At 40.1% G+C, this 15,713-nt stretch overlaps 1 protein-coding gene across 22 annotated transcripts in view; it reads left to right on the forward strand.

The window, feature by feature from the left end:
- Positions 1-15,713, forward strand: part of ACACA (acetyl-CoA carboxylase alpha) — a 285,398-nt gene that overhangs the window by 151,731 nt on the left and 117,954 nt on the right. For 16 of the 22 annotated variants that reach the window (XM_086686727.1, XM_086686712.1, XM_086686732.1 and 13 more), the window contains 4 exons: positions 9,561-9,584; positions 12,227-12,370; positions 13,156-13,252; positions 14,393-14,506. In XM_086686727.1, the coding sequence (XP_086542853.1) occupies positions 9,561-9,584; positions 12,227-12,370; positions 13,156-13,252; positions 14,393-14,506 (379 nt within the window). The remainder of the gene's footprint in view (positions 1-9,560; positions 9,585-12,226; positions 12,371-13,155; positions 13,253-14,392; positions 14,507-15,713) is intronic. The other 6 variants (XM_025915524.2, XM_025915515.2, XM_086686716.1 and 3 more) reach the window with 3 other exon arrangements.

Below are 15,713 nucleotides of genomic sequence, written 5' to 3' on the forward strand. Positions count from 1 at the left end.
CCTGAGTTTTTATCAGGATTTCATTACAGTGGCATGATTGATCAAATCACAGACCACAGTTAAACTCCATCTCTAACCTCTTTCCCCTCCCCAGAAGTCCAGCTGCCTTAAAGCCTCCAACCCTCTAATCATAAGGTTGGTCTTTCTAGTGAGCAACCCCTATCTTGAGTTATCACATCTCTTAGCATAAACTCAGATGTAATCCAAGGGGCTCGTGAATAATGAAGATACTTCTGTTTCTTTTGAGAAATTCCAAGGACTTAGAATTTCTCTCCCAGGAACCAGGGACAAAGGCTTGTCAAATTCTTTATTACATAATAGGCCTATTCATCTCATAAAAGAATTCCCGGGTCTCTTAATTTTAACTAGTTTTGAGGCAAGTTCCAACTTTTTTTTCCAGCTTTAGTACTATTATTCTTTCCTATTCTTATTGTTTTCAACAAGCAGGCAATGAGCATATTGGTTCTTATTCCACAGAAATAAGTTACAGGAGACAGTCTACCAGTGTTACTTCTACTCCCAAGCTTGTAAAGCTCAAGGACACAATGTCCCGTAACCTCTAAATTAATGAGTCTCAGAATTATTTATTTATTTTTTTAATGTTTATTATTTATTTTTGAGAGAGAGAGAGGGAGAGAGACAAACAGGGGAGGGGAAGAGAGAGAGAGGGAGACACAGAATCTGAAGCAGGCTCCAGGCTCTGAGCTGTCAGCCCAGAGCCTGATGCCAGGCTTGAACCCACAAACTGTGAGATCATGACCTGAGCCAAAGTTGGGCACTCAACCGACTGAGCCACCCAGGCGCCCCAGGAAATATTTTTGAAATACTGACGACCAAGATTCTGCTTTATTTTGAACCAGGCTCCAGGGGACCACTTTTTGAAAAAGCTCCTACGATAATTCTGATGAGCACCTGCAGTTAAGAATCACTGCTACTTAGACCAGCACTGTCCAGTAGAAATACAATGCAAGCCACATATGTAAGTTTTTTTGTTGGCCACATTTAAAAGGGCAATAAGAAACAGATAAAATTACCTTGCACAATTTCTTTACCCCATCATATCCAAAATACCATTTCAATATGTAATAAAAAATTATTCATGAGATATTTTTCATTTTTCATACTCGGTCTTTGAAATTTAGAATGTGTTTTACATTTACAGCATGTCTCAATACAGATTAGCCCTATTTCAAACACTTCCTAGCCACATGGGCAGCTCAGCTCTAGACTAAAAATTAATTAGGACAGTCACACTGAGCCCTCTTTGTTTTATGTTAATGGTAGTACCCCTGGGATGGATTAAAAAAAAAAAACCCAAATACCTCTAATTCTTAGGTTTCTTGTTCTTACTAGTTATAGAAATTATCCACATCTGATAGTGTAGATAGATATTCTACAATATTAAAAAAAATTTTTTTAACGTTTATTCATTTTTGAGAGAGACAGAGTGTGAACGGGGGGACGGGCAGAGAGAGAGGGAGACACAGAATCCAAAGCAGAATCCAGGCTCTGGGCTGTCAGCACAGAGCCCAACATGGGGCTCGAACTCACGAACCTTGAGATCATGACCTGAGCCAAAGCTGGACGCTCAACCGGCTGAGCCACCCAGGCGCCCCTACTACAATATTTTATGCATACTTTAAAAATTACTCAATGAGGGGCACCTTGGGTGGCTCAGTCAGTTAAACACCCGACTCTTGATTTCAGCTCATGTCATGATCTCACCATTGTGAGATCGAGCCCCGTGTCGAGTCTCCATGGTGAAAATGGAACCTGCTTAAGATTCTCTCTCTGCCCCTCCCCTGCTTGCTTGCTCTCTCCCTAAAATAAATAAATAAATAAACATGTAAAGAAATAGTTTTTAAAAATTATTCAATGAGGACAGAGAACAGGCATATGAATATACATATTTTACTTATCAATGTAAAACAGAATTTACAATATTTTTACCACCTGGGGTTAACAAACCAAAAATTCTTGGGGGAGAAAACAGATATATTCTTAAACCAGTTTTTGCATTTTCTTTCCTGGTGCTTGTTTTTCACATTCCTAGCTAGGCATTCATTTGAAGTAGATTAACTTTGTCCAGCAATCCTTAGAAGTGAGTATCTTCCTAAGCTATGTTATCAAAGCAAGACCACAGTCTCTTGTTGCATATGGGGTCACCTGGTGAAATTCCATTCTTGCAGTTTATTTTTGACTAGTGATTTAGCCCTCATGAGTTGGGATGAAAGAAACATGGCTGTCTGCAAACTGACAGAAGCAAAGTATTTTTTCTCAAAAACACCTTAGATACTGTTTGAATTGAAGACCTGTCCCATTGGTACATGTTTTGATTTTTAGTGCAGTAGGTAAAACACAAATTCCAATGAAAAGAGCAGCCTCTAAGAAGGGAGAAGACACCCTTTGAACAGGTAGTGTATGGCCACCATGTTTGGTCCTTTTTATTTTTTGTTTAAATTCATCATGGGCCTTTGTATTGCTTGACATTTCAAATACTTTTAGAACTTACTTGATTGTGGAAGGAACACTTAATATGAGATCTATCCTCTTAACAGATATTTAAGTATACCATGTATTGTTGACTTTGGGCTTATTTATTTTGATTGAAATTTTGCTTGACACTCTGTGTTTCAGTATAATTGGACAGTTATTCCTCTCAATATTAAAAAAAAAAAACAAAACAGGGGGCATCTGGGTAGCTAAGTCGGTTAAGTGTCCAGCTCTTGATTTCAGCTCAGGTCATGATCTCACAATTCGTGAGTTCGAGCCCACATCAGGCTCTGTGCTAGCAGCCATCAGTGCGGAGCCCACTTGGTGTTCTCTCCCTCTCTTTCTGCCCCTCTCCTGCTCGTGCTCGCTCGTTCTCTCTCTCTCTCAAAAATAAATAAACATTTAATAAATAAGTAAATAAATTTTTTTTTTTTAATTTTTTTTTCAACGTTTTTTTATTTATTTTTGGGACAGAGAGAGACAGAGCATGAACAGAGGAGGGGCAGAGAGAGAGGGAGACACAGAATCGGAAACAGGCTCCAGGCTCTGAGCCATCAGCCCAGAGCCCGACGCGGGGCTCGAACTCACGGACCGCGAGATCGTGACCTGGCTGAAGTCGGACGCTTAACCGACTGCGCCACCCAGGCGCCCCAATAAATATTTTTTTAAAAAGGAGGTGACTGAACAGTTTCTTTCTAATCTCTATGACTTTCTGAATCATCCTTCCTGCTAAGTAGGCTTCAGTCAAGGTAAGGTATGTTATCTGCTTGGAGAGCCTGGGTGACTTAGTTGAGCGTCCAACTTCCACTCAGGTCATGATCTCACAGTTCGTGGGTTCGAGCTTCGCATTGGGCTCTGGGCTGACAGCTCAGAGCCTGGAGCCTGCTTCAGATTCTGTGTCTCCTTCTCTCTCTGCCCCTCCCCTGCTTACACTCCTGTCTCTCTCTCAAAATAAACAAACAAACATTAAAAAAAATCTTTCAAGTGTGTTATCTTCTTGATCTTGTACCCAAGACTTCCAAGTTTTTTCTGGGAGCTGTAGTTGCAATTTTATTTGACATCTGTAGGTCTTACCAGAGGATCCAGTTATTAGAGCTTCACCCAGAGAAGCTTCTGGTATAGATATACCCTTTTCTTCTTAAATTCCCTTTACTTGAACAGAAACTGCAGAGATTTTCTTGACTTAAGCATAATAGGAAACCTATATATGTAGTGTGTGGGTGTGGGTGTGGGTGTGTTTCTTCTGAGATTTAAAGGCTATTTCCAGGGCGCCTGGGTGGTTCAGTTGGTTAAGGGTCGGACTCTTGATTTTGGCTCAGGTTGTGATCCCAAAGTCCTGGGATCTAGCCCCATGTCAGACTCTGCACTGAGAGTTGGAGCCTGCTTAAGATTCTCTCTCTCTCTCTCTCTCTCTCTCTCTCTCTCTCTCTCTCTCCCTCCCTCCCTCCCTCTACCCTTCTCCCCCTTCCTCTGTGTGCTCGCTCGCTGTCTCTCTCTCAAAAAAATAAAATAAAAATAAAAAGGCTATTTCTTATTGTATGAGAATTTTTTTGAGGAGAGGGGATTTTGTTGTGTTGGTTTTTTTTAAAGATTTTATTTTTGGGGAGCTTGGGTGGCTGAGTTCATTAAGCGTCCAATTCTTGATTTGGGCTCAGGTGTCATGATCCTCATGGGTCATGAGTTCAAGCCCTGCATTGGGCTCCCACTGACAGTGTGGAGCCTATTTGGGATCCTCTCTCTCTGCCCCTCCACAACCAAGTGAGTTTTTTCAGTCATTCTCTTGGTGTAGGAATCGTCAGGACAGCTGGTCTTCACTAAAAGAACATTTTATTATTATCTAGACTCAGGATTTATTTCTCTTGTCTGAGATTCCATCAGCCCAGCTCTTTAGTGAATTCAGCCAGTATTTTACATGGATTGATCCTTGAGCTCAGACTAGATCATTCAGCATTCCCTTTTCTCTTCCTTTCTCTAGTGAGAGTCAGGGTTTAGAGCCCTAGGGGTGTGTGTGTATGTGTTTGTCTTTTTTCCCTTTCCAAAACCCTAGTTTATCATTCTCTAGTGCTGGTGATGGAAAATCTTGTTAAACTAAGGCATCGTTCTGAATGTCTTTACTTTTGACAATTCATGGAATCATTTGACATTTAGGATTTCACTTAGCTTTGGGCACATTAAGTCAGAATAATCTGTAAACAAATAAGTTCTTTAGTCAGTCTATGTATTTGATCTTTTAAAATATAGCTGTATTCATACAAACATATGTAAAGTATTATCCCATAAACTCTGTGGCTGTGCATATTATGATAATCTGGGAGTGTGAAATTTAAAACTCCAAATGATTTTCATAAGTAATACACATTTGTGAACGTAGTTTTGTTTTTTTTTTTTTTAACTTTTAATTTGTGATTCAAATAAGCATCAAAATTGATGCAGGAGATAGAAGTATATTTTGTTGTATGTTTCTGTACATATATAAATGGGTGAGGAGCTATTGGTGTTTATTTCCACCTATTTCTTAGATGGAAATTCATGCTTTAGTTAAGTCATGTTGCACTGCACCTTCTCTGCTGTTTGCTCCTTCTGAACTTGGCCCTCTATGTTATAATGTTTTAATTCACGCACTTTCTGTTTCTTATGTTTCACATCCAGAAGAGGTTGGCTGTGTTCTCTTTCCCCTGAAAGCACGTGTTTTGGTCATGACTCGGTTTAGGCTGCTTGGCACCTTCAATGTTTAGCTGTCGGTGGGTGTCTGCTGAGCCTTCTTCTTACAAAGAAGGTTGTGAGGAAGTTTAGAAATCAGAAGCCTTCCATGTGACTAATGAGTAGCCTGCTGCCATTCTTGAGAATTCTGATAATCTCTGACACCCAGAGATTAGAGTGTTCTTTGGATCTTACTGAGACATTCAAAAGTCATCCAACTTGTAGCATTTTTTTTTAGCAGTGGGAGCACTTGGTTGTAGTTAGCAGGCCAGAATGAGCTATAAATAAATAAAATCCTACAGTGCTTGCTTCCTTCATTCAGGGTAGTCTGCTGATAAGATGCAAGCATCTGGCAGAAGAGAAGATTCTCAGCAGGTTTAAGTGCTTACCAAAGTGCTTTCCTGTATCCATGGCTCAGCTTCTAGTCTCTGCTGTGTTATTTTGGCACTCTAGACTTGTAAGATTGGAGAGCTGGGTTTAAAACTCTCAATATATCATTAGGGTAGCCCAAGGTCCCTTCTTGTCAAAGAAGACTAGCTGATTCCAGGGGGAAGGAAAAGCAGAATCCAGGGCACCTGTAAATCCCTGTAGTTTTGTGCTGTGGGTTTGTAGCTAATTATACAGCAGGCAACAGTAATATGCTGCAGCTCTGTTGGCATACTTGTTTCAAAAAGAGCAAAATCTTCCAGCAGAGCAAAGAAGGGGCTTTGAAGGAGCTGCAAATGAATGAAGCAATGATCATTTTATTGTAAACTAAAGCTCTACAGTGGAATCAGGGCATCTGAACTGCAAGGAGGTGGTGCAGGAGATGCCAAGTAGAAATACATGGTTCAGATGTGTTTTACACCTCTTGATTTGGATTCTCCTGCAGAAATATAGTCACACAAGGAGACCACCACTGGTCACAGCCAGCCAAATTGCTCTTTCTCCTATGGTAGTGCTGTTAGCGACTGCTAGTAGGTTATTCAGCCGACCTCTTCTGATTCTGCTTTGCTGCCTTACTTCAAAAGATTTGCCCTATACTGGCTTTCAGTCACAGCTTGATGTAACCACTGCTTGTTTGCATGCATCCCCGTCATTTTCATATAGGGTCTTTTTTTTTTTTTTTTCAAGTTAGAAGGCAAAAGAATTGGGAGCATTTTTATATGATAAAAGATTTATGTAGGGCTAGCTGGAATCAAGCAAAATGAAATTCAGCTGGAAGGGCTGGTAAAAGGCTGAGAGAACTTGTGACTGCCAGAGAAGTCAGTGTTCCTTAAATAAAGAGGGTTCAGCTAACAGGCAGCAACTCTGACTTTGCATTCATATTGAAGCAGGCTCTCCAGCCACTCTGTGCAGGCAGATCAATAAAATCAGAGGTGACTTAATGCCAAGAACCTCAGAATTCAAAGGATTTCTCTTGTCCTTCTTTAAATTTAGTCTACATTGAAGTGTAATGCTAGCCTCAGGAACAGGTGAGAAAATGTATAGAATTTGGTTTATGATTGTATATTAAGCAGTGTCCTTGGAAAATATTCCCTTTGCTTTCTCAGTTATCACATCTGTAAAATGGAGCTAATCTGCTGGAAGGAAAATGATTCCAGTATTTATCAAAACACTGTGAATGAAGATTTATTATAAGTGCTTCCAAAAGCTTAAACAGCAAATGTCTAATGAAAAGTGAATTCATGTCCCATTTATGTATTTGAAAATGTAGTTGACTGCCTTATCAGAGATTGAGTAGTTTGACTGCTTTTGCATGATGAGTATGCAGTGAAATGTGGTAGATTTTATCTTCTTAAAAGCTATATAAATAGCATATTTGACTCACATACAGTCTTTCCTTTGGTTGTTCATCTTTATGTTGACCATGGATCTACTTTCTAGTATATCACATTAGTGTGCAGTATCCCACACTGGTCATATTCTTTTTTTTTTTTCTTTTAACGTTTATTCATTTTTGAGAGACAGAGGCAGAGGGGGGGGAAGATACAGAATCCGAAGCAGGCTCCAGGCTCTGAGCTGTCAGCACAGAGCTCGACGCGGGGCTCGAACTCACGAACCGCGAGATCATGACCTGAGCCGAAGTTGGACGCTCAACCAACTGAGCCACCCAGGCGCACCTCACACTGGTCATATTCTTAAATTGAGCAAATATTCCTTATGTAAGGGTAACACAATATATAAATGATCATTATGGACATGGTTAAGTGTTTACCTGGTGATAGAGTTTATCCTTCTTTCCCTGCTCATCTCATGTACAGCCCTACAGATTCTTATTCTGTCAAAGAGGATAAGCTGCATCTAAACTTACCTCTTGTATGATTGAGTTGAGGCCCTTCTGTTAAAAACTGGAGGTGCTGGGAGTTTTTGTTCTTACCCCATACTGTGTAGATGGCTCATGGTTCCTATAACAAAGCAGCAGGGGGCTCCCTATGAGAGCTTGAGAATTGCTGATGAAAAAGGGCTGGCTTTTGGTTGGTGATGTTCTTTTCATTTCAGGCCCTTTTCTACTAAAAACTTGGCCCTCATTCTGTGAAGACTCCCTAAGGGATTAGAGTGTAGCTGCAGAAGCAGTGGCACCATTTTATTAGTTTAAGAAATTGGTTAACAGTTTAGAGAGATTATACTGGTTTCTAAATTCCAGAAACCTGAATAGATGGAACCTGAGATTGCTTCAGTTGTAGGATTCTTCTCTTTGAATTGAGGTTCATGGTAGGAGACTGTGCAGGTAGCTCCTTTCTTTAGATTCCTTGATGTCTTAAAAGAAAGACATTCCTATATTCTCATTAGCGTTTACTGTTAGTTTTCTGCTTAGCTACAACTCCCTCTGTTCTAGAACCCATGCATACTTTTTACTGGTTGAGGATGGCTACGTGCATGGTAACTAAGGATCTCTTGAAAATTGAAACCCCTTCCCCTGAATGAGAGGCTCAAAGGACCCAAACAGCAAAGGTGCAGGATTTTGCACTCAGAGGTTACTCTTGCTGCCTTATGAATTAGCTCTGTGATACAGGTTTGATGCAAAGAGCATTGCTACTCACAAATCACATGAGGTATACAGTTTGTGTGCAGTGATATGTCACAGCATTTTATTTATATGGCCAGCTCAGTCTATTCTGCTCTTTTCACTGCCATGGAAAGTGCATCATTTTCCTCCCTCTCTCCTCCTTCCCACATATCATCAGCACCACCCACAATGTTCTGCCCATTAAGTCCTGTGTGTGCCAGAAAACCCCAACAATGATTAAATGCTGATAAAAGAATGTTAGAAGGTTAAGATATCAACCAATCAATGCCCTTACAGTACTCCTAAATTGTGGGTGGTAAGTATAACTTTGCCCTTTTAACATTGAAAATAAGGATTTTTTATTTTATTATTTTTTTCAGTTGAGGAAATGACTGACATCAAATTAAGGGGGGGGGGGGGGGAGTGGGGGGAGAAAAAAGCATTGGTGGCAAAGACCAAAGAGAATGCAGGAAACTTGCCTTGCAGTTTCCATTCTTACCCTAATCTTTTTTTCATCGTTTTGACAAGTACTTGGTCAGGAAATTCTAGGGCTAGCCAAATTTAGGTGTGGTTTTATTTATGAGAGGCCTAGAGTTTTTGAACTTGGAGTACTCTTAAAAAGTCATTATTACCCTAAAATCATTAAAAAGTATAAATTACTTAATTTTAACAAAGTATATCACTCTAGTTACAGAATCATTTATCATTACATTTCTGCATGATTTTCAGTTTTTTAAGCTCCCATAGTACCGAATACCCTCCTTTCCAACACCCCCACCACTCCTCGCCACCTCCCTGGTCTGTGGGAGGAAGACATAGTTAAAAGGGCTTACAAAAGATAGCTGGGAACCTAGATTCCTGGCTACTTTTCTTTGGAGGAGAGTTTATAAGTTCATCTCATATCCTAGGAAAGCAGTTAAGGTGGGAGGGGCTGTGGAATCAACTTCTTTGGACTTCCTTAGTAAATTTTCAGTAAAATAGGAATAAGAAAGAAGATTCTATAAGACTTGTCAAGAGTGACATTTCATGTTGAAGCTTAAGATAATATGCCATGTCCATAGAGCTTAAATTAATTTTCATGAGGTTGTGTTTTATCACCACTCTGCATTATTTTTTTATAGTAGACTTATTTTTAAAAATCCATGGTAATCCATTTCAACCCTTTCCAGCAACAGTTGCTCTGATGAGGTAGGTCAAGAGGTATGCCTCTTTCGAGGCACCCTGGTGTGTGAAGGGTAATGAGCACTTAATTATGTCTGCTGAATGCCAGAGCTGCCAGGCTGGAGCTCTTCATGTCCGGTCTGTATCTGCTCTGACAATTCTTTTATGATGGCTTTCACTAACCTATCAGTAACTAACTGTGGTTGTTTAATTACAGAGGGAACATCCCCACGCTAAACAGGTACCGTATGTTTAGTTTCTTTTCCAATTAAAATCACATTTTTTGTAACTTAGAATAGTGAAATCAGGGAAATAAATTAACACTACATTTGACAAGTTATGTTGTCTTCTGCTAGGGAGTCCTGAGCTCCCCTTTGGACATACTAAATTATTCTTTCTGTTTGGAAAACATGTCTGCAGCTTTTCTTCAGCTGTTCAAAAAGCAACACTTGGAAAGCCTCAGTATGAGAAGCCCCCCATCTAGCTGTATATGATAGGGGAGTTGTCTGCCTGCTGTTCAGCTTTGCTGTAAACGTCTTTTGCTACATTCTCTGTCTACTTTGGGGCTTTCAGAGGAGAAACCCTTAGGTTACTCCTCCCCTGGCAAATTGTTCTTAATTTTTTAATTTTTAGTTTCTTGAGTTTGCTTCTCCTTTTAGCAGAATGCAAATGCAGAAATAGCTGATCTCATGTTTTATCAGTTTGTTAGCTACTTTTCTAAAGTGTTACAATGATATGAAAACCAAATTTTATTTCAGACTTACAAGATTAACATTTGAAAAGTGTATTTAAGTCTTTGATGTATATAACCCTGTGAAGAAGTTTCCGGGCCAATATATAACACATGTGATATTTTGGTAATTTTGATTCCACCTGCTTCTGAGCCAAGCAAGGCAACACAACGCAAGTTTGAGAGGATAGCAGTTCTGATTGGAATTGGATCTACAAAACGCCAAAGCGGAAAGCAATAAGTTGGTGGCAAGTTCTTCGTAGATGATCAGTTCTGTACATTGAAATATTCATAGACTTATGTTTGTTTTGTTCCTCTCCCTTTAAATATTAAGTAATCAAAACTGATTATAGCTTTCAGAGTCCAGTTTGGATGGGGAGAGAAAAGGGAGTGCATTGGTTTGGTCTTTGTGTCTGCCCTTTGAGAGTGGACTTGGTCCATTCCTGCCTGCCAGAGAAGCTATGTCCTGGCCCCTGAGCATAGTAGTGGGGGAAACTGAACAGTGGATTTCCCCTGGGGTTCAGTAGAGTGAAAAAGATACTTAACCCCATGTTTGCCACAAACACAGCCTGTTAGCTTATTCAGCGGCAGTTCCCTTTAAGTGTTATCTGGAACCCTTTTATCTTTCCTGTCTAATGCCAGGCAGGTAGAAAAAGATATAATGCCTCACAAACTTGCTTCTTTATAAATATGTTTGGTGATCCTAGAAAAGAGGATGATAGCATTTCTAAGTTCATACAACTCTGAATCCCAGTTTCTAGTGAGCACCATGTGTAAGACTTGCTTGATGCGTGTTTCATGTGTTTGTTTCATTCATGGTATCAATGGTTTCCTCTCCCACTCTGCCTTTCTACTCTCTGGTACTGTCAAAAGATGAAGTGCCTTTTTCACAGTCCTCATTTGCCAAGGAATAAAAACTTGGAGTGTCAGTCTCTGTAGTCTGTGTGACCAGCACTCCGTCCCCTGAAAAATTCCATTGCCTTTATAATGACAGTTTGAATAGAGTACAGTATGTATGCAGATCTCTAGTCTGCATTGCTGCCTCTCTTCCCCCTGCAACACTGCAGGTGGTGCACTTCAAGGAGACTTTTGAGCAGCTCCCCAAAGTTTAGGTGCCCCTGCCTTGTTCTGAACTTGCTTCTGATCAGTATGCCGATAACATGGCAGGCAAGTCCTAAAAGCATCGGTTACTTTGTCTTTCCTAACAGGCCGTCCAGATTGATTGGGCATTTGGAAATACTTCCCAGTATTACTTTTAAGTACATACTGCTGAGGTGCATCAAGGAATATACAGACTCCTTATGTTTTTAGCTTGAACAAACAGTTCTCTTGGAGCATCTCCATTTAACACCTGTTTGTCATGCTTACGCATACTTTGAGACCCATGCTCTGCCCTTTTGCATCTTACTAGGATTTCTTAAGGGCTTTTGGTGAGGATATGTTTACTTTGGAATAGGAGTGTTTAAATATAAAAGAGGAAATTTTGCAATTTCGAGTTGAAAAATGTCTCTTTTTCAAAAAGGGAGGAGCTGTAATCCTTACAACTGCTGTCCCCGTCAGCCCAGTAAAGGAAGAAGTAAATACCTCAGTAAAGTTCCTTTTATAAACTGTGACTTGTTTCTGTATGATAAATGCTTTCTGTGATGATTTACTAAACCATTCCAAATGACTTAGTTGTTGTTGTACATGCATATATCTATCTGTGAATACTTAAGGCATTTTTCTCTAGGAATTACAGTAGATTAAGTGTTGCCTAGTTACAGCCCACTTGGCTTGCTTCCTTCCTTTTAAAAAAGGGAATGTTTTAGGGAAGGGGAAGATGCAGGATGGTTTTTAACCCCTGTGTGCTATTCATTCATTAGTCATGCCATGGCGTCCTTGTATTAAAACTGCTACATAGTTCTTCACTATCCTTAGATTTTTATTTGGAGAAATTTGGGGGTGCTAAAAATAGCTTGTGTGGGGTAAAATTGAAATGAAAGGGTTAATGTGAATCCATCAAGACAAGCCTATCCACAGTGGGTAAAAAACCAAATCTGCTCTGCAACCTGACCCTACCTCAGAGTATTCTCTTGCTCCTTTTCTCTATTGTTACTCTCCCAATCCTGCTCCTAACTTCCTTGTCTAATGCACTTGATTGAATTACTGTTTAGAATGTCCTTCTCCTCCAACCTCAACCACTATGGCATGACTCACGTAGCTAGTGTCAGCGATGTGCTGTTGGACAACTCATTCACTCCACCGTGTCAGCGGATGGGCGGAATGGTCTCTTTTCGGACTTTCGAAGATTTTGTCAGGTAAGACACTGTGGAACTGTGTCTGTTCAAGGGGAGCTATAGCCATCTCTGTTTTGGGGTCTCTGATTTCTGCCAAGTGAATAAAGGCCCCCAGAATAGCCATGAGCCAGCTAAAGAGATATAGCCCTTGCTGTATATGTCCTTGGAGAGGTATATGTTCTTCCATTTCTACCTCTTATTCAGACTCCACAAGCCTCTACTTGTTATATGAGCCTGGTCAGAAAAAAAGAAACAAACAAAAACCATCTTTTCCTTAGGAGCTAACAGAAGAAGCTGTCTGCTCTGTGATGAGTGAAATGTCAGGAGAAATTAAACACAACACCAGAGTGAGCCCCACCAGAGACGATACATCTTTTGATTAAATGCATTCAGCATCTATCTCTTGATGTATACTGATGCATTACCCTAGGGGGAGGGGTAATTACATTGGTCTGTCACTGCTCCAGTCCCAGGCTCTTTCTGTTACTTTAAGACCGATGATGACAGCAGTGCTCATAGCTTACATATGAAAAAAACAAAAAAGCTGTAGATCATTCTTTTTTTTTAAAGAAAAAATATATATGGTTTATTAAAGGTTAAACAATCCATCCTCCTAATTTCTGCCACTTGGTGAAATTTTGCATGTCACCTCTAGCCACTGGTGATTCTATTCAGTTGACTACTGAGCACAGAGCAGAATAGATTCTTCTTGTGGACTGGGCTGGCAATGGCAGCATTAGTTTCCTGCCACTTAGGTTTTCTGCCACTTGGGTTTTCATGGTGGGTATTTCTCTGGTATTTTTCAGGATCTTTGATGAAGTGATGGGCTGCTTCTGTGACTCCCCACCCCAAAGCCCCACGTTCCCTGAGGCAGGTCACACATCTCTGTATGATGAAGACAAGGTATAGTGTTCCCTTTGAGAGACTGCTTTGTTACTTCAGACACAGGACTTGTAGTATATGCTATCTTTCTGGCTTTGGAAGAATCCATCTTTTTACCCTACTTTATATTATTTAATTTTATATGCCTCATCAAAGTATTTTTGGGAACAAATGGAATATAAATTCTAATCTAAAAAAAACCAAACTGTATTTATCTTGGAATCCATACTGTGAATAGCAAATGGACTCAGCCATATCCATTGCAGCTGCCTCTGAGTCTCTGAATGTTGTTTTCAAGACTCGAGCTGTGGTTGCTTTAATTCTTAGTGGTGGCTTATATATTTGTAGAATGGTGCTATCATAGTATTCAGGGAATGGCAGACTAGATAGCAGGGGAAAAAAATAGGCATTTTGTTTAGAACTTTGTCCTTTTATTAAATCCCTTCTTTTCATTTCACAGTAAACAGATAATTCTGCTTTTTCCCGATGAGGTGATTTTCCCATGGTTTGATACTTCTACTGTTTGATAAATTGTTAGGAAATATGTGAGAATATGTTCAGATGGCTTCTTCTACTCGTTTTTCTTCACATTCTGTGAAGAAATGTGACAAATGGTTTCATTCCCATTTTATTCATGAAAAAGTTGACACAGTGGTCTTCAAGTTCATGTCAAGTCAGGATTTGAGTCCCCCTCTGGGTAATGCCTTTGCTGCCTTATCTTTGAAAAGTTAGGTGTTTTACTTTATTTGATCTCTGTTGTGGATGCTGATCAATGGTTTCTTTTCCTTTTTTTTTTTTTTTTAATTTTAATGTTTATTTTTATTTTTGAGACAGAGAAAGAATATGAATGGGGGAGGGTCAGAGAGAGGGAGACACAGAATCTGAAGCAGGCTCCAGGCTGTGAGCTGTCAGCACAGAGCCCGACGCGGGGCTCAAACTCACGGACTGTGAGATCATGACCTGAGCCGAAGTCGGATGCCCAACCGACTGAGCCACTCAGGCGCCCCTGATCAATGGTTTCAATTTGCTTATTCATACTAGTGGGGAAACCAGAATGTCCTGTGAGGCGTATCTCTTTTTCAGGTATTCTACCAAGTACTGTAACTTCTCTCTGCCTCTATATTAACCAGCCTGCTAATTTCTTTGTGTTGTGTTCTTGAGTTACAGGTCCCCAGGGATGAACCAATTCACATTCTGAATGTGGCTATCAAGACTGACTGTGATATTGAGGATGACAGACTGGCAGCTATGTTCAGAGAGTTTACCCAACAAAATGTAAGTCCTAGGTTGGGTGGAAATTGATGGTGGCCGCTTTCCTGCTGATGTATCCTACTGATAATCTTACCACTGATAATGGCTATGTCTTTTACATAGTTCTGCCTGTAGGGGTGAAATTCCAAAGTGACTTAATAGTATGTAATGAATATCTCATGTCAAGAAATATAGACCTCAAATATTCAAAATGTTTTTAAGGAAAGTAAGTTGTGTTCTTAAATCTTTCCCAGAGCTCTGTCTTGAACTTCCATTCACCTGCTGAATATTTTCCTTTGGTGACTTAACTCCATAAATCTAGGCCTAGATTCCCCTGAGTTTCCTTCTATATCCTTCCCTTCTGTCCCTTGAAAGTATCAGTTATACTTCCATTCTCCTTTCAATTCTGTGTCTCTTGGATATATTGTGTTGACATCAAACTTCATAGTTTAAACCTAAATTTCCATCATTTTCCTTCACCTCTTATGACCCCCTGCCAACCACCCCCAAGAAACAAAACAAACCCAAGTAACCAAACCCTTTACCCCTAGTCATTTGGAAATCATTGACTTCTTCCTTTCCTTGCCATTCCATTAATCTACTCCTCTACCCACAATCCTTACTTGTTTATTTCCATCAGGTCTGACATCAGGATCTCTGAGGTTTTTCTTTACAGTGTCTCTTACCCTTTCTTTCTTCTTAGTTTTAAAATTCTCAATGCCACCATTCTAGTGTAAACTCTTACCTCACATCTGAGGCATGGCAACAGGTTTACTTGTGATCCATTTGTGTTCCCCTTGTTCTCCCCCCAGCTTCGGTTCTGCTCACTTCCACAAAGTTAAATGTCCAAAATGCCCCCTTACCAAGGTATTCTCCCACTTAGTGTTGGTTCTCTTACCCTCAAGATACATCTGTAGCTTGATATTTAACATCATCCTATTAACGAAGGCTCACAGTCTAGCCTTTGCTGCTCCTAAGTCTTTGTCTCATTTACCTTTGCTTACTTCATCTCTTCTGTGGTCCTCATCTGAAAGGTTTTCTACTCACACTAACTTCCTTCCAGTCCTTCTCTCTCCCCTTCCTTCCTTCCTTCTTCCCTCCCTCCCTTCTTCTGCTTGTTTTAAGAGCTGTCTCAAATTTCACCGCTTTCATGAGGCCTTCTCTGAGTAGCCCTCACTAAAATGTATTTTTCTTCCTTGCATTTCTAATTGGTCATCATATATTTATTAGC

The sequence above is a fragment of the Puma concolor genome, chromosome E1 (assembly GCF_028749965.1).
Source record: "Puma concolor isolate L17-30 chromosome E1, mPumCon1.1.hap2, whole genome shotgun sequence".
Classification (NCBI taxonomy): Eukaryota; Metazoa; Chordata; class Mammalia; order Carnivora; family Felidae; genus Puma; species Puma concolor.